Genomic DNA, 19,240 nt, shown 5'->3' on the forward strand with positions numbered 1-19,240 from the left:
ACATAGACCTATGTTTACGGAAGTAGAACAATATACTAAACTTAGCAACTTATAATAGTCAATGACCTCTATATAGGAAATATCTGATCGCATGAAGAAATGTCTATCTAGATATTTAGAAAGCAACGGAACATATGTAATGGAAGAAAATCTAATCATATGTTCGTCTGTTGAAAACTTAGGGTCCGTAATAGGAGTTGAAGGACCAGCACCAGTATTTAACCTTTATCTAATTAATAAAAAAATTAAAAATAAAATTCTAAATTAAATAACAAAAATAAACTTTAATTTTAAAATATTACCGACGCGTCTTGAGTATTTATAAAAAAGTGACGACCTCAGTTGATCCACAGCAACGCGGCTTGAATACCAGAGGAGAAAAAGTTTAGCATGTGTGACAAATACTTGGAAAAATTCTTTTTCCAATTTTTCGTGCTATAAAGAATTCTTTGCACAAAAGAATTGGTGTGGGCGAGTGTAAGAGGCGCTCTGGGGGTGCTTTTAAAGGCTCATCCAAGTGTCTAGACTGTGTCCGAGTGCCTGGACAGTGAGACGGGACGGGGCGCTTGGAACCCTATACCAAGGGCGCTCGCCGCTGGTTTTTGTCGTGGTGATGAGAATTTCTTTTTAAATTGTTTAAAAAGTTAGGTTAAAAATTAATTAAGTTGTTAAAAGTTTTTATTAAATTTTAAAGTTGTGTAAAAAGTTAAGTTATTCAAAAACAATGATTTTCAGTTAGTTTAAAATTTTATTTAAGTTAAGAAATTACTTTAAGCTAAAAATTAGTTAAGTTGTTTAAAAGTTAATTTATGTTGTTAAAATTAATTTAAGTTAAAAATTAATTTAAATTAAAAATTAAATTGTTTAAAAATTTATTTAAGTTAAGAAATTAATATAAGTTAAAAATTAATTAAGTTGCTTAAAAGTTAATTTAAGTTTTTTAAAATTAATTTAAGTTAAAAATTAATTTAAATTAAAAATTAAATTTTTTAAACATAAATAAAAAACTTAGTTTAAAAATACACATCTAAAATTGGTCCTTAAATGTCTAACTTTTAGTTACTAACTAGTTATACAGAAGATGACAGTTTTCATTTGGTTGATTAAGTTAAGTAATATTGTCCAGTTAGATATTTTTTAAAAAAATGACTACTTAATTTGATCAATATACTATTGTATTTTTTGCTCAAACTTATATTGATGCATTGATATACGCATTTGAAGTTCAGGTACAAGGCCTACACATCTCACACCATTCTATGTTTTTAAAAACACAATCAAGGTAAACCTAGTGTATTTGTGAGATGCTCAATTCCTAAATCTATAAGATCAAGCTTTCTATGATTTCAACCTTGGCTAAGGCCAAAATAATTTGGAAATGCTAAGAAAAAGAGAATTTTTAGATAAAGTAAATAGTTTTCCTAAAATTTAAAAATTAACCGAATAAATATCCTCTCCTTAAGATAAGGTCTTAGTTTTCAAGTACAAATAATATACTTATAATTATTTGCAAATAAATTTAAAGGAATTAATTATTAAATTTTAGATTAATTAATTAGAATTAATCATAATTTAATTTATTTGATTTAATTTAACCTTATTCATTTCACCAGTCTAAGTTTTCAAACAAAGAGATCCTATGATTTTATGAGATGAGTTAAGTTGAATTTCAAACTTTGGTTTAACTTGTATTAGATTCAGATTTAGCTTTGGGTTCAACAAACAGATATTCTTTGGATAAACTTCTAAGTTGTGGTGAGTCACCTGGATATTATTAGAGTAACCATGCCTTCAAAATTTTTTAAATAGTTCATTCCATTAAACTTAGTACAAAACTTTGGTCTAACCAGCTAGGATTAGTAAGGGGTAGCTTCAGTTAGTTCCACTAAGCCAAATATACAAGGTCAAAGTCATATCTTCCTAGACATGCATAGACAGAGTTTCCGTAACCTATTATCATCCAAAATTTCTCCAGTGTTGTTTGTCAAGTTAAACTTTTGTCCCTATTTAAGCTAGTTCTAATTACCCAGCCGGATAAACAATTATTTTTGGAGGTGTCAACTAATTTGGTGCCTCTCCTGGATTATTGAATTTGGATTTAAGATTTAGGTTTATGTCGATTATTTTTATAGTTATAATAAACTTGATTGTAATTTAAATTTAAATTAACTTTATAGTTATTTGATTTAAATTTAGTTTTTTTTATTTAAATTTAATTTGTTTGATTTCTTTTTTATATTTTAGGTTTGTATTAGTTGGTTTAGTTTGATTTGTTTTTAGACGATGAATTCATTTTTAAGCGCATAAAATTGATTGAGTACTATTTACGTGGTTAGACACTCTTTCGGAACCCAGATTTTGGTTTGATTCATAGTTTAAGTGATTAGAGATATGAAGATTTTGTTAGTCAAGCTGGACTTGTATTTGAGCCCAGATTTATTATATATAGCTTGTTGAGATTCAAGTATCATGTCTAGATATTTGGATCTAGTTGTAAATTTTTCTAATAATTCTCTTAGATTGGTTATTTCAATTATCAGTTTAGCATTTTCTTCCTAAGTCTTTCAACTTGAGTTAGGTTAGAGGTTTTGGCAATTAAATTATTCCTTAAGAAGTGTGTTATTTTATTTTTCAGATTTTACTAATTTTTTATTCAGACATGCAATTATTTTAAAAAAATTAGCAGTTAGGATAGAAGATACCTCATTCGAACCTTCAAAAACGAGTGCAGATTCGTGGCTTGATTTGTCTTCAGACTCATCGTTTTATTTCGACTCGCTTTCTGATTCCGGTCATGATGCTAGCAACGCAAGGTAGTTGTGATGCTTCTGATCTTCGACGCCCAATTCTTTCAAAGACGATTCGTCCCATGTCACCTTGAGTGTCTCCTTTCTTCTAGTTGTCTTGGGTTTGTCCTCTTTTATTTTTGGGCACTCGCGCTTGTAGTGTCCTTTCTTGTTACACCAGTAGCATGTGATCTTCACCTTCATGTCATTTGATTTGATCACCGTTTGTAGGCCCTTTTCGTAAAGTTTTTCTTTCTTCTAGTGAACATTTTTTTTGACCATGTTCACTATTTGTACTTCGTCGGCTTCTGAGTCAAATTCAGATTCTGGCTCCGATTTGTTCTTGTTCTTGGCTTCTTTTGAGGAACCTACAAAAAGTGCAATACCTTTCTCAATCGGCTTTGAGTTAGTCTGTTCATGGAGTTTAAGTTCACAAAATAACTCATCTAGTTTTAATTTATTTAAGTTTCTCGAAACTTTATAGTATATAGATGCCCACAGTGCATTTTGAGGAAAAGAGTTCAAGGCATACATAATTACATCCCTGTTCTTTAGTTGGTGACTGATTAGGTGGAGTCCATTCAGAATGTCTTTGATTCTTTCATATAGCTGAGTAGCCCTTTCTCCATCCTGCATTTTAATATTAAACAAATTATTTAATAATAAGTCACGCTTCATTACCTTTGCATCGTTTGTGCCTTCGTGTAGTTCGATCAGTTTGTCCTAGAGCTCCTTAGCGTTCTGGAATGGGTCGACACGGTTTAATTCTTCCTTAATAAGTCCGCACTGGATTGTGTTTGTTGCCTTTGAGTAGATCTGAGCCTTTTTCTTGTCTTCCAGATTCTATCTTTTTTGGGTCGGCCGATACTTTTATTGCTTCATCTATCGGCGCCTTGTATCCTCCTCAAATGGTGAACCACTGATTGATGTCGATCTTCAAGTATACCTCCATCCGCTTCTTCTAATATGGAAAGTTGTTCTCGTTGAAGAGTGAGGGACGAACGGTATTGTATCCTTCATTTTGGGTCATTTAAAGAACCTTGTATACAAAAAAGAAGAATAAAAAAATCCCAAGACTATGTCTTGGATTAGTAGTGTAAGAAATAATAAAAGTATAAAAACTCGATTGATGTTACACCAATTCAAAGTAGTTTGCAACTGAAAAATTTATCCAAAGAGATAATTGTACTAATTTAGATTATATCGAAAAAGCTCAACATTGAAAAAGAAATATTAAAAGAAATTTTGAAAATCACTTCCTTGCTTGATTAGTGGTTGCACCAATTCAGAGCAGTACCCACTCTGATATCACTTGTTGGATCGTAGAGACTCTGGAGGAGGTGAACAGCATTCGTCAAAAATCATGAGTTAAAACGAGTTATGCAGCGAGGAAAAAATTTTAAAAACAACACTAACAAAGATAAATTTTACTTGGTTCGGAGCATGTGATGACTCCTACTCCAAGGTCCAGGCACCTGGACCATGCTAACGTGGCGAGCTGTCATCAAAACTTGATCCGTCAAGTTCATCCACTTCTGGGCGCCCGGACCCCCTCCAAGAGTCTGGACCGTTGATGTGAGTTCAGCCAGTCATCGCGCTCCAACTCAGCTTCTGGATAACTTTTGTGGTCTGAGTGTCTGGACCAAATCCGGGCGCTTGGACGACCCAGGCACCCGCAGGCTAAGCTGGACCAAGTGCCCGGACCAACTCTGGGCGCCTAGACCCCGAGCACCCGGGCCCTCTTTTTCAACCTTCTTTTCCCTGCAAAAAAGAGTTAGTCCAAGCATAAAAATTACCCAGCAAAACATAGTTAGCACATTAAAAATGTGATAGTAGTAGTAATTAGATCTTGTTTCCTCGAGAGCAGGATCTAGTTAAGATCTCAACTTAGAGTTCTAAAATAGACTTAAGTTGGACAGGTGCCTATAGTTCCCGTTGACCGACGCTTATAGTTCCCTCGACAAGGAATGCATCCTCACTAGATCTCTCCTCCAGATGCTTACCTCCACTTACCAATTGTAATTACTTGACTTGTCTTTGACCCACCAGGTCTTCTCGTTGGTTGTCAGGTCTCATAGACCTAACTGGACTTCGGCTTGTTGTCAGGTTCCGTGGACCCAACTGAACTTCCCGCCAGATATCGAGTCCTGCGGACCTATCTTGACTTCACACCAGTTATCAAGTCCCGCGGACCTAGCTGAATTTCAGCCTGGTGTCAGGTTCTTCAAACTCGTCAACTCCTGCACACTTGTAAAAGCAATTAGACCATAAAATACTCTTACTTTAAACCACTTATCATTCATCAAAATCTGAATTACATCATTAATGCAAATTGCACCAACAGATTACACTCGCTATACTTGGATTTATCTTATGAAATATAGATCTAATTATCTTATCATCTTCAATAACTTTAAAGCTCTTGTCAAAACTCAACGTTTGGCAGTTATCAAGTGTTTTCGTTGTGATTTAGGTGGCGAATACACTTCCAATATTTTTTCTCATTTACTTGTATCAGAATGTACTATACATCAAACCTCGTGTCAAAAAACACCTGAACAGAATGGGGTTGTAAAGAGAAAGCATATATATCTTGTTGAGAATAGCCTGTTCATTCTTATTGTCTGAAGATATTCCTACTATTTTTTAGGGAGAAACAGTTCTTACTGCTACTCAATTCTAGCTTCTCACAATTCAGGTTTGTCTCCTTTTCAGAAATTGTATGGTCAAGCTCCTGATTATTCCTCTTTACGTGTTTTTAGTTTTACCTGTTGTGTTCTCCGACCACATGTCGAGTGTGATAAGTTGTCCTCTAAGTCTACTTTGTGTGTCTTCCTTAGTTATAATGTTCGTCAAAAGGGATATCATTGTTTTGATCCAATTAGTAAAAAATTATATGTCTCTCGTCATGTTGTGTTTCTTTAGCATATTCTTTTCTTCTCCATACCTCTTCTACCACATGACATGACTCATACAGATCTTATTCGCATGCCGACACCGACGAAGCCTCCCCCATGGCTACTCTTCCATATGACGGCTTCACTGAATCTGGTATTCTCAAGACATCTCCTCCACCTCCCCCTCCCCCTCCCCCTCCTGCGACTATTCTATCACCTCTAGAGATTGCGAACAATCCTATTCATCGGTTTACACGTCCTCATAAGTCTACTAAACTACCTGATTTTGCTTATTCTTGTTATTCTACTTCCTTTGATTCTTTTGTTGCCTCTGTTTATCATCTTTCTGAGTCTTTATTCTATAAAGAAGTTGTTGGTAATCCTCTTTAGCAGAATGCTATTGACGAGGAATTAACTGCTCTGCATCATACTCAAACTTGGGATTTGGTACCTCTGCCACTAGGGAAATGCGTCATTGGTTCTCGTTGGATCTATAAGATCAAAACTAAATCTGATGGTTCTGTCGAACGGAACGGTACAAAACTCGTCTTGTTACTAAAGGTTACTCTCAGAAGTATGACATGGATTATGAGGAATCTTTTGACCCTTTGCTAAAATGACCACTGTTCATATGTTAATTGTCGTTGCCTCTGTTCGTCAATGGAAAATATCTTAGATGGATGTCAAGAATATTTTCTTAAATGGTGATCTTCAAGAAGAAGTGTATATAGTGCCTCCTCCTAGAATTGCTCACTGATCTGGTGAAGTTTGCAAGCTTCGCAAAGCTCTCTATGGACTCAAACAAGCACCACGTGCTTGGTTTACGAAGTTCTCCATGGTGATTACCTCGCTTGGCTTTCGTCCCAGTAATCATGATTCAGCTTTATTTGTCAAGTGTACGCATGCAGGTCGTATACTTTTATATTTATATGTGGATGACATGATAATTACTGGTGATGATTTTGATGGAATTGAGTCTTTGAAGTTTGAATTAGCTCATTGTTTTGTTATGAAAGACTTGGGTTTACTACGCTATTTTCTTGGGATCGAGATCGCCTCTTCACCTAAAGGTTATCTCTTGTCTCAGTCAAAGTACATAGCTGATCTATTTGAGCGTGCATATCTCACTAACAACAGGGTAGTTGATACTCCCCTTGAGACTAATGCTATGTACTCTCCATCAGATGGTTCTCCTTTGCCAGATCCTAACCTCTACTGTATACTTGTGGGAAGCTTGGTTTATCTCACTATGACTCGTCCTGATATTGCATATGTTATACATGTGGTTAGTCAGTTTGTCACTGCACCGACGACAGTTCATTGGACTGCTATTCTTTGCATTCTTTGGTATCTTTGGGGAACTCAGTTTCAGAGTCTCTTATTCCCTTCTACTTCCTCGTTAGAGCTATGTGCATACTCTGATACTGATTGGGTGGGCGACCTTACAGATCGTAAGTCGACCACCGACTTCTATATTTTTCTTGGAAATTTTCTTATCTCATGGAAGAGTAAGAAGCAAGATGTTATTTCCATATCCTCAACTGAAGCTAAGTATCGTGACATGACTATCACCACTTGTGAGATTATTTGGCTACGTTGATTGCTTGCAGATATAGGAATTTTTCTTCAGAAACCTACAACTATTCATTGTGATAATCAAAGTGTCATTCAGATTGCGCGTAATATAGTTTTTCATAAGAGAACAAAGTATATTGAGATAGATTATCATTTTACTCGTCATCATCTATAGTTGGCATTATCACGCTACCATTTGTCTCTTCCTCACTGCAGATAACTGATATAGTTACCAATACTCATTCCACTTCGCGCTTCTAATTTTTGTCTGTATTAACATATGTTAACCACTATTGATACACTCATGTCAGTATTATTAGTTTTGATTAGCATTGAAATGCTACTATAATATAATATTGACATGAAATGTCCATATTATAATAGACTCAATCACAGTTCAAAATCGACGATTCGATAATTTAAAATCGTCGATTTGATATTTTCTGACATGTTAACCCTTAATTTTAACCGTTCAATATGACTATGATTTATGATTCGAAACTACTAATTCATGTTTGATTCACAATTCACCCATCATCATAATTAAATAATATTATATTAAAAAAATTAAAATTACAAATTTATAAAATCATTTACGCACTGCTATACCATGATTATTATAAATAATCATATAGTAAAATAAAACTCCCAATTAGTTATTAAATAATTAATAAACAATATACAAGTATTTATCGACAACCCATTATAAATTAACTAACAAATAAATGTCTCTTACTCTTTTGCCATTATTAAAATAAATAATATAACAAACAAATTATTGATTAATTATTAAAAAAATTAACTAAAACAAAAATATTAATAATTGTACTTAGTCCACAATGGGAATATTTAGATAAAATATTTCTTTCAATATCCTTCCATCTCAAATATGAAATTAATATTGAAAATCATCGACATAGATCTCTCTTTATTTTTTTTAAACAAAAAAAATAAAATATATATTTAATGATGAAATTTGAGATATTTGAGAGCGAGATATTTAATATATGGGCCTTATAAATAGTTGATTTATAGGATAATTAATTGTGGAATTTAGAATATTTAAAAAGTAAGATATTTAATTGATGATATGGACGCAAGAACCATAAATATTTAAGAGAAATATTTGACCTTATTATGAATACTCTAAGTGCTCATCTAGGAGATCCGAGTTTAAGTCTTGGCCTGGCAAGGTGCCAATTTGATTATGATTCAGGCTCGTAATATGAGTTAATAAGTAACCGACCAGTTTACCCAATTATGGACCCGAACTGGGTATGTGGGTAGCTCTATATTGTAGGAACTCTATTACAATATAATTTATTTGCAATGAACAATGTTGACTTGACTGTTGAAACATGACTTATTACTGTGATCGAAATGTCTATGTTATCTTACTATTTTATTAAGAATCTATCCCCTTTGCTAATTTTAGTGAAGCCTAAAATGAATTTACGTAAATGTCCTTTTTTCTATTCAAATTGAAAATAATTCTAAGGTTTATTAGTAATTTCCACAAACATTTCAATCAGAGATCTAGAATTTGAGACTAAATTACAACGTATTATTGGAAATTTTTTTCATTAATTAATCAGAGATCTAGAGTTCGAGACTCAACTGCAGCGTATTATTGAGAATTTTTTTCATTAATCAATTAGAAATCTAGAGTTTTCTTTAGTCTCACATCTTAAAATTGATAACACTGCGAGCAGAGAAACTTCTATAAATACCTTGAGTCGTTAATGTCAAAAAGCATACTTTTCTTAACTTTTTGGATAAAATCAAGTATAATATTAAAATAATTTTTTATAAGGGAGAGTATGTTACAATAGCTTGCTGTTGGAATTCTCAAGCATTACCCTTGCATTGCACTATTGTATGAGTTTGACGCATCATTACCCAATTTATGAGCGACCTTTTGGCTAAGATTAAATATAATCGCACCATTATTCAATTTACGGGTGACCTTTTGGCTAAAATTAAATGTAATATTTGTTCTTATTAGTTTAATAAATGATATAAAGAATTAAATTAATTTTTTACGAATGAGAGTCTGTTACCCGCATGCGTTCATGTATTATACTACACATGCAATCAGGAGGCGGAGCCATGTATAGCTTTGGTGGGGCAGTTGTCCCACTTCAGTTTTTTATAAGTACCCCTAGAGGTGTATAAAATTATAAAAATATTAAAGTTTTTCCCTACTAAAAAAATAAAAATAAGGACAATCTTCAAAAATTAAAATCATTTTTATATACCAATTCATCTTCCATCAAATCTTTCCCTGTATTGTCCCTCCTAGTACGCAATACGTAGACACGATCACTAGTAATAATTATGAACTATAAGTATTACAACAATGCTAATAATAATAATAATTTTAAAAATAAAAATGATACAGTCAGATATGATGTCGATGGGCAAAGGTTTCTATAACTCTCTAATTCATTTACCAAAGTATCTGGAATCCCATCTGTTGACCCCCCCAAAAAAAGTTTTACAACTGCTAAAAAAATGTCATTCCATGTGCTAAGCCCCTACTATTGATCACACATCACGCTTCAATAACTGAAGAACAAATAGCAAAGATATAAAATATAGTTCTCACACATGATCTCGAAGCCTGTTCGATCAAATTGCTGCTCTCATAGCACTGCGTGCTGCCTCCCGCTTCATCTCTGCAGCTTTACCAGTCCCTCGGAAGTACCTGTACACTTTCTGCAAAAAATATGTCCCAAAAGGCTATAATGAGGGGGGAAAGTGTTTTTTTCTTCTTCTAGAATCTCTGAATATTCAACATGTTAATCCGAGAATTGGAAACTATACTACTTCTGTTAGATAAATAGAGAAACTCAGATAGAACAGTGTCAGTATCAGATCTAAAAGAGTAAATCAAGGTGAGGTTTTTCATTTAGAAACATAAGGCACTCATTTCATTGGCACTTTGGCAACCATGTCTTTGCAAATTCACCACATAGTATAGATTCTGTTGAAACAGAGAACAAAATTTTTTCTGCTAACAAATATGATGAAGGTTGAGGATTACCTGAAGGACCCAGATGCTGACTAACGATTCTAGGCAAAACATTCCAAAACCAATGAAGTAGAAGATCTACAAGAAGATGGAAGAGCTTTGGGTTATATATATATATAGAAGTCATGTTTTGGAGATGGACAGAATTTGTTTTGATGATCCTGGATTCTCAGTTTGTGTTTTTTGACTATCACGTAAAAAGCAACACACAGAATCTACGCAAATATAAAGACCAGCTCAACATAGATATGGGCAGACTAAAATTGAGTATTAGTCAATTCTATGGTATAACAACCCTAAGCGAATAGTAGCTTGGTGTAGGACTGTTTTTTTTTTTCAAACTGCTTAGCATTTGAATTCTGAAACAATATCCTTCGAAGGTAAATGAATACTACGAGAGGATCTTCAGAATAGCTTAGAACTAACCCCAACTATCAGATGATCACCGACTATATCCACAGCAGCAAGGATTCCTCTGCAACAGACACGAAAGAGAATTTGTTAGCAGCAAAATGTTAATACTGGTATTAGCATTCAACTGGCCAGTACATAATATACAACCCAACCAACCAAATTCCTGGTCAAAATAGAAAATTAGCTCCGCCAGGTGCTATTTTGATGTTTACAACAATTGTAAAAACCTGAATTATGTGATTGCTCCTATTTATCCATCCAAGTAACAAGCAAATACACACTCTAGAATCAAAATTGGAATTGTGAATCACTGTGGTGAATTTTTGCATCTTGAATTGTAAGGTTCAGTAGAGACATTGGATTGATTTAAAAGGTTTAGAATTTAAAAATTCTAACCTTGGAATAAAATTTTCATCCTTAAAATATAAATAAGATAGTACAGTATCCTCAGGTACAACAAGGAGAATCCAAGTGTGACTTGGCAATGAATGAAGTCCCGGAGGTGCGACCTCTTGGCAAAGGAAGACCCGACAACAATGGCAAGGCCAATGGAAGCTCTAAAAGACAAGGCGTGAAGGATGGGGAGGCATCCGCAGGACACGAGACTGATGGAGAAGGCTAGAAGGCTAGGTCTAGGTTGTGCGGGTAAGGACAAGTGCATGAGAGATTGTACTCAGGATAAAATCCTAGGTTTAGGGTTACTGTAGCAGTCACTATAGCAATTACTGTAGCCGTCACCTAGCAGTTGGCTGGTGTTTTCATCAGTCGACTGGTAGCGAACAGAATACCTCTGTTCGCTCAACCTATATGAAGCAGTCGATTGGTATTTTTATCAGTCGACTAGTATCAAGTCGTTGGCCTGTAACGGTCGAATTTCACTTAGAACTGGTCGATTGATGTTTTTACCAGTCGACCGGTGGCGGGAAAACAACTTGATGTTTTCCTATCAAGCTCTATTTAATAGAACTCGGGGTGCTTGGGTATGGTTGATGAAATAGAGGTGGTTAACCCCTATTAGTAGTCTTCCAAGCTCCTGTGTGTGATCCGTGTGTACGTGATCAAGATTGTGGTGAGGTTTCTCCACCCACAAGCAGATTGAGCTAGCTAGAGGTTTTCCGGGGAGTCATCCACAGACGGATTGGGATCGTCCATCTTACGAACAGCCGTAGAGTAGGAGCCCTAATCTCCGAACCACGTAAATGCCTTGTGTTACGATTTGTTTTGGTTTATTATCTTTCCTTATTATTTATAGGGTTTAGCTTTCTTCTTGTTAGTTTGTATTTTGTTTTCCGCTGCATACTAACAAGTGTAGGAAGTGACGATTTGGGTGAGACGCCCCCGGCATCAAGGTCCCAACAAATATGATTGATTCTGACCATATGTTTTATAATAAAAAGTGATGATTCATACCTCATCATGACTAAAAACTACAAAACGTTGTCAAATTCATTTAAAAATAATTGAAATGAAATTGACAATAAGAGATTATATGATCTATTGCTTAACACAGAATCTTGTGTCCGCATTGATGCCAAGTGAAAAGTGGAAGATTAAGATAGCATTGATATGGCACAGCTTCTTTTTCACAAATCACAACCACTTCTATGTTATTTTTCAATGACAACTATGTCAATTCTGAGGCTCACACATTCCCGACCTCTGCAGTTTGACATATGATTGAATATTCAAGTTCTTGTTATAATGGATTAGGTTTAATTTCTGATTGACTGAATTCAACATTAATGGGCCAGATTTAATTCTGATGAGTTATGCATCAACATCGTTCAACTTTAACAACAAGCTCTTAGTTCATTTCAATTTTATCTATCTTAAAGTTAAAATTTGAGATAGTGATTACAACAATCAATACAAGAGTCAAAGGGTAGCCTTTAAAGTGAATTCAATATTAAGATCAGAGGATGCAAATTATTAAGGATATATATACACAATGATTCATCTGATTTATCCAGCTGCAGGCTACAAGATTGAAATCTAGGATCAGAATGGTATCAATTTAAATCAAGTTGACTTATGTGCCAATCACACTTAATAGATGTGAAGCAACATGGAACAGCCACATGGCTTCTTGCAAATCTAATGCTGTGTATTACATGTCCAACCCTTTGGTATCCAACTATAGTTATATCACTGTTCACTGAGTTAATATTTGTTTCCATGATGTGTAATTCATTGTGAGAAACTAAGTGTAACATAAAGCATCTAAGATAGCATTAGTCCATTACGAGAATATGAACAAGCCTCTTAAGTAATACATCTGCAAGGCTTCTATGCTAATCAGTACATAGAGAAGAACAAAAACTAACAAAGGAAGCATGAAAAGAAGCTTACGCCAAAGATTTTCCCTTAAATATAATTGGCGGAGCCACAGCCGCATAAATCACAAATGCTATATGTAGCTGCAGCAGAGATAATAGTTAGTAGATGCCCTTACAACACCATAGCAATCAATATGCAGACAGTGAGAAGGTGCCTACCAGATAAAACAAGAAAAACCATCCAAACCTCAGAGCACTTTCAGTCCTACAAAATACATTGCAAAGTCCATGTAAGTGAGTTTAAATTTTAGGTTTAATGGACTCCTATTCTGTATTACATGTACAGAATGTTTTGGTTGGGTAATTTGTAATGCCTGAATTAAAAATAGCAGGCGAATGAAAATAATGCAGATGGTGTTAGTCACTATGTTGTTAGGTTGCTTGCTAATGAATTGTTAGTTGCAATAGTAGTTATATAAATGACAACAAATATAAATCCTTTATAATAGTTTTAGATACATCTAAAGCAGGATATTTGACACAATTTTATTTTATATTTATCATCAGTTATTTAATTAAAAGCATGATAGAAAATCATTTTCTTGAAGATAAAGTATACAAAAAAATATTATTAATAATTTATATCAAAACATTTATTTTATAACATCATAAAATGGAAAAGCAAAAGAAGTTTTCATATTTCCATTAGTGGTTAATGGTATCAACTCTATAAAACTTACAAATACAACAACAACAACAGTAATCAAGTCTTTTCCGACTAGGTGGGGTCGGTTGTATGAATCTTTTTACGCCATTGAGCTCTATCTCCTATAATATCATCATCTATATTTAAATAAATTTTATCTTGTTTTATTGTTGCTAACCAAATCTTTTTTGGTCTTCCTCTTCCTCGTTTGATATGCATGTTTATCACAACTTTACATCGCCTAACTGGAGCATTTATTGATCGTCTAGTACATATCCGTACCATCTTAAACGTATCTCTTGGAGTTTTTCCTCAATAGATGCAACTCCGACTTTCTCTCTAATGCTCTCATTTCTTATTTTGTCCATCCTTTTATGTCCACACATCCACCTTAACATCCTCATCTCTATAACTCTCATCTTCTACTCATGAGTCATAGCCCAACATTCAGCTCCATATAACATAGCAGGTCTAACTGCGGTTTTATAGAACTTACCTTTAAGTTTAAGAGGTACTTTACAGTCACATAAAACACTCGACGCTCCCCTCCATTTCACCCATCCTGCTTGTATTCTATGTAAGACATCTCTCTCAATCCCTCCATCGTTTTGCAAAAATGATCTTAAATATTTAAATCTCTCGGTTACTGGCAACTCGTCCTCTCCTATCTTAACAATTGTTTCATTACTTCTAATATTGCTAAACTTAAATTCCATATATTTTGTTTTTAACCTACTAAGCTTAAAACCTTTCTCTTCTAGTGTTTCCCTCCAAGATTCTAGTTTAGCATTTACTCCTTCACGTGTTTCATCTACCAAAATAATATCATCTGCAAACAACATGCACCACGGTACTGTGTCTTGAATGTGCTCAGTGAGTTCGTCCATAATTAGTGTAAAAAGATATGGACTTAGAGTTGATCCTTAATGTAACCCTATCTTTATTGGAAATGCTTCAGTTACTCCGCTTGAAGTCTTTACCCTGGTCGTTACATCCTCATACATATCCTTAATTAGTTCAATATATGTTACGCTAACACCTCTCTTTTCTAAAATTCTCCATATAATTTCTCGTGTGACTCTATCATAAGCTTTTTCTAAATCAATGAATACCATGTGTAGATCTTGTTTTTGCTCCCGATATTTTTCAATTAATTGTCTAAGAAAATGTATAGCTTCTATTATCGACCTTCCAGGCATGAACCCAAATTGATTTTTTATTACTGTGGTCTCCTTCATTAATTTTTTTTCTATTACTTTTTCCTAAAGTTTCATAGTATGACTCATTAGTTTAATACCCCTATAGTTTGCACAATTTTGTACATCTCCCTTGTTCTTATATAAGGGAACTAGAGTACTTATCTTCCATTGGTCAGGCATTTTTTTCGTTTTCAATATCATGTTAAATAATTTTATAAGGCATTCAATACCTTGTTTCCCTAAGCACTTCCCTACCTCTATCGGAATATCATCTGGTCCAACGGCTTTTCCATTATGCATCTCATTTAAAGTTTGTTTTACTTCTGAAGTTTGAATTCTACGATAAAAATTAAAATTTCTATGCTCATTTGACCTACTTAAATTACCTAAGTTAAGTTGGTCACCTAAACTTTCATTAAAAAGTTGATGAAAATACCTCTTCCGCCGCTCTTTTATTTCTTCATCGTTTACTAATACCCTATTACATTCATCTTTAATACATTTTATTTGGCTAAGATCTCTTGTTTTCCTTTCTCTCACTTTAGCTATTCTATAAATGTCTCTTTCCCCTTCTTTTGTACCCAATTTTTGATATAATAGTTCAAAAGTTTCATTTTTTGCTTCACTCACTACTTTCTTAGCTATTTGAATTTAAACTTACAAATAAGAAATTTAAATTTTCTTCACAATCTATATATTTAATATTAGTTTTCATGCCATTTGAAGACTACAAATGTGATTAGCGAGAGTTGTAGGCAACCAAATAGTCCCTAGTGTTGTGCCTGAATTATTCAATCTGGCAAAAGCACAAAACAACTTGAGATAGGTTGGTGTGGAGGATTAATCAGTTTACAGTCCACAAATTACTCAAGATAGGAAGAGATGAGAATAACATGTATCATTTTATATTTGTGTAATTCTGGATGTATAATTGATGTTCAAATAATAAGACACAAGAGGCAATATATGAGAAGAAAAAGTACCTCATTGCACGATAAAGAGGTCTATACCATAAGAAATAAGCTCCAGGGACACCTGAAATAAAGTAGATGATGGCAAGGAACCAAATCCTCACACCTAGCCACAAAGCAACCAAAATCAACTTCGTCATGGTTTAATAAAATCAACATTGTCTGACAAGATAGAATTAAATATACAACAACGTTCAATACCCTTAGCACCTTCACCCCCAATCCAAGCTGCTGTAACTGCTATAAAATTCCACAAGAGACATGCAACCAACCCTGCAAAATTCCGAAATGGAAAGGTTAATACTTAAACAACCAAATCCAAGTAGTTATTAACAGTTACACAAAATAATTGGGGTTCCTTTCAAAAAGAAGAAAAAACAAACAAAAGGAAGTAACAATGTGACTTGATTGCATAGGTGAATCCATAAATGTCATTTAATGCAGACGTAAAAAACTGAATGAAGTCACCAGACCAATCATCTCATATCACTAAGAAGAGTTGGTTATCTGGCTGACTACGTTAATAAGTCTTGAATGCCCGCTAAGAAATTATCTGCTTTATTTATTCTTTACAAGACATACCTAGTAATGATGCAAATGCAACATACTGCAATCGCTGCACGTGGATAGGTATCTCGCTAGCAATATCATGATGTATAATAGGAAAAAATGGTGGCCAATTCTTTTCCTCTATCATAATACCAGCTGCAAATATGAAAAGGTGCATAGCTTTAATCACTATAATAAGGTTATTAGATAAATGAGAAGGCAGCGACATCAGTGTGTCAAAAAAATAGAAAACCAGGATCCACAAAGACCATACCACGTGCTGCTGCCTCTTCTCTACGTTTAAGTTCCTATAAAACAAAACTGAATTAAACAAATATATCGATGTAGCAAAAATGTTGTTATCAAAGAAAACAACAGTTGTGAACACTGACTCAATGGGTCCTCTCTATAATAGTCATGAAACATGATGAGTTTTATAGTTCATTAAAATAGGGAAAAATAAAAACAGATGACAGAATTGTCACAGAGCAGAAATGACAACAAGATGCAACAAAGGCAGATGATCAATTGACTTGAGTTTTCTGCCTATCAATGAGTCTCTCATGTTGGCATTTAGATCATAAACATACCTTTTCCCTCTTATTTAGTTGTTCTTCCTTGATTTTCAGTTCCTTCTCCTTTTTCTTCATATCCTATTTGGAAACACAGAACTATGAAAGCATTGCAGAAAAATACTCTTAACAGGAACTGCAAAGATACATCAGACAAGTACTGATTATGACATCAAGAAGATGCAATCTTTATAACAAATGTTTCTGCAACTCTACATATCAATGACAAACGACTTTTTCATGCATCAATTATATATTTGAAAAGCACAAAAGCACATTCGGACTCCTAATAACTTTATGTCCTCCTCAAATGGGCATTCAGTTTACTGATTCATATGTTGGCTTTCATTAACAGTATAATACCCTGAAATTTGCACTTACATTTGATGTATCAAGTGGAATATCAACTGTTGTTCCATAATCATTGTAGAAACCAGCAGGTTCTGAAGGAAGTGGTGAAAGCCTAGAATTTGATGCGGGAGGAATACTTGATGGATTCTGCAGTCATAATGGATATTGGAAAAACAAAATAATTAGTAAGACTGATTCTGGTAAAATTCTTCTGAGTTGAATAGATGTCTTGCATCTCAGTTAACCACAAATTGAGCATATTATCACATACAAAACATAATATTTTCAGACAGAAGGTGCTTATATTTATTACTCTTTGGTTTGAGCAATTCTTTCAAGATGTCAGTTGCAGTATCTTGAATCATCTAAATTGCAGCACATATGTTATGGCACTAGACAATTAATAGTATAAGTTAAATACCAGATTTACTGAGTAAGTAATCTAAATAGTGGCACGTATTCAAGCTTTGATTGCTGATTTGTTTTAGTGGGGCATATCAACTAGAAAGACAAATAAAACATCATTATCGCTCCTAGCTACAGAGCTTATAACTCTACTTGATCATTGTTTAATTTCAGATATAAAAGAAACCATTGCCTTCAAGAACAAACACCACAACTAGATTGCTAAGTTAAGAGGGGAAGAATCACCTGTGTAAATGTTCAATAGGCACTAAAGTACTTCTTATGCGATTCAACGTTTATTCTATCTCTAAATAAGCTTGAATTTCTACTACAAACGGAAGTTGTTAACTATCGATAGATAGACCGCTTTTAGAAACCCAATAATATTCCGGATCAAACAATCTCCCAGGATTTTATTTTTCTTCGTTATGCTATTTCACTTACAAAAGGAAGGTCCGACTGTATATCCCTGGTTCTAGGGCATACCATATCCGGCTCCAACTGAATTGATGAGCAAGGAATAAAGCATCTCAAGGCATACCATAACAACTACAAATTCATATCATACAGAAAAAGACCGACAAAAAAAAGAAGGTAAAAAACGTATCTTTTTAACCGTGCATAAACATGACTCTACCCATAAGGAGCCTAACACCGAGTATACAAAAATTCTCAAACTAAGATGTCAAGGGTTTCGCCCAAAAAAAAACAACGGCAAAAACCAATCAGACATCACAGCAATTCTAGTCAGTAACGATCAGATGGACACCCAGTGGGGAAAAAAAAACAAATTGGAAAGGGGGGAGATGTATATGGAAAATTGCGCACTGCGAAGGGATTGACGTCCTCTTCCTCCTCGAAAGGGTTGCTATCGTAGCGCCTCGCCATGAGCACGTTCGATGTGCTATCGAGAAAGAGAGGAAAAGTAAAAATTCAAAGGGAGGATCAAAAGCTTGAAAGAAAAATAAGAGAGGAAGAAGGAAAGGGCAGAAGTCGCTGAAGACTTTTCTTTGACTTTTCGCTCCATTTGGCTGCTTCTCTAGTTGCCGTGTGGACTAGGCAGTGATACAAAAATATTTAATGAAATTAATATATATATATATATATATATATATAATTGATTTTGATTTGTATTCTCAGTGAACTACTTTAAAAAAATAGAGAAATTTACAAAAAAAAAAAAAACTTATTTAAGGAATTTTTTTAAAAAAAATTACGGTTCCCAAGAGTTTAAACATGCAAAAAAAATATAATTATAAATTTTTAAATTTTCAAATGGGACTTAAGGTCTTTAAATAAGTAGAAAAATTAAGATATACAAAATATAATTAATAATTATAAAAATAGTGAAATAATAAAGATACTTTTAAAGAGAATTTTAAATATTTTAGATTTATTATTTAATAAAATAGATTTTAGAAAGATAAAAAAAATTATTAAAATAGAAAAAAAAAATCAGAGTATCTTGCATGCTCTTCTATCCTTTATGAAATTAAATGTTAGAT

General features: G+C 33.8%; 1 protein-coding gene and 1 pseudogene across 1 annotated transcript; one reads left to right on the forward strand and one right to left on the reverse strand.

Annotated features, from left to right (window-relative positions):
• Nucleotides 1-9,012: 9,012 nt before the first annotated feature.
• Nucleotides 9,013-9,156, forward strand: LOC121983408 (annotated as a pseudogene).
• A 453-nt stretch (nt 9,157-9,609) lies between these two features.
• LOC121981965 (secretory carrier-associated membrane protein 2-like) lies at nt 9,610-18,789 on the reverse strand. The gene is made up of 12 exons (XM_042534780.1): nt 18,564-18,789; nt 17,361-17,477; nt 16,998-17,060; nt 16,682-16,715; nt 16,441-16,563; nt 16,060-16,131; nt 15,871-15,964; nt 13,202-13,247; nt 13,056-13,123; nt 10,719-10,767; nt 10,305-10,370; nt 9,610-9,976 (listed from the first exon to the last, which is right to left on the reverse strand). The coding sequence occupies exons 1-12, from the start codon at nt 18,621-18,623 to the stop codon at nt 9,890-9,892; spliced, it is 879 nt and encodes a 292-aa protein (XP_042390714.1). The 5' UTR covers nt 18,624-18,789; the 3' UTR covers nt 9,610-9,889.
• Between the last annotated feature and the right edge of the window lie 451 nt (nt 18,790-19,240).

The sequence above is a fragment of the Zingiber officinale genome, chromosome 5A (genome assembly GCF_018446385.1).
Source record: "Zingiber officinale cultivar Zhangliang chromosome 5A, Zo_v1.1, whole genome shotgun sequence".
NCBI classification, from domain to species: Eukaryota; Viridiplantae; Streptophyta; class Magnoliopsida; order Zingiberales; family Zingiberaceae; genus Zingiber; species Zingiber officinale.

What these genes read in the sequence shown, in the direction of transcription:
- LOC121981965 (XM_042534780.1), bottom strand. Translation starts at nt 18,623, where the DNA reads ATGGCGAGGCGCTACGATAGCAACCCTTTCGAGGAGGAAGAGGACGTC. An exon ending in AGAAGAGGCAGCAGCACGTG is followed by an intron (nt 16,564 to 16,681) that starts GTATGGTCTTTG and finishes TCATATTTGCAG; the next exon opens with CTGGTATTATGATAGAGGAA. An exon ending in TGCATTTGCATCATTACTAG is followed by an intron (nt 16,132 to 16,440) that starts GTATGTCTTGTA and finishes GGAATTTTGCAG; the next exon opens with GGTTGGTTGCATGTCTCTTG.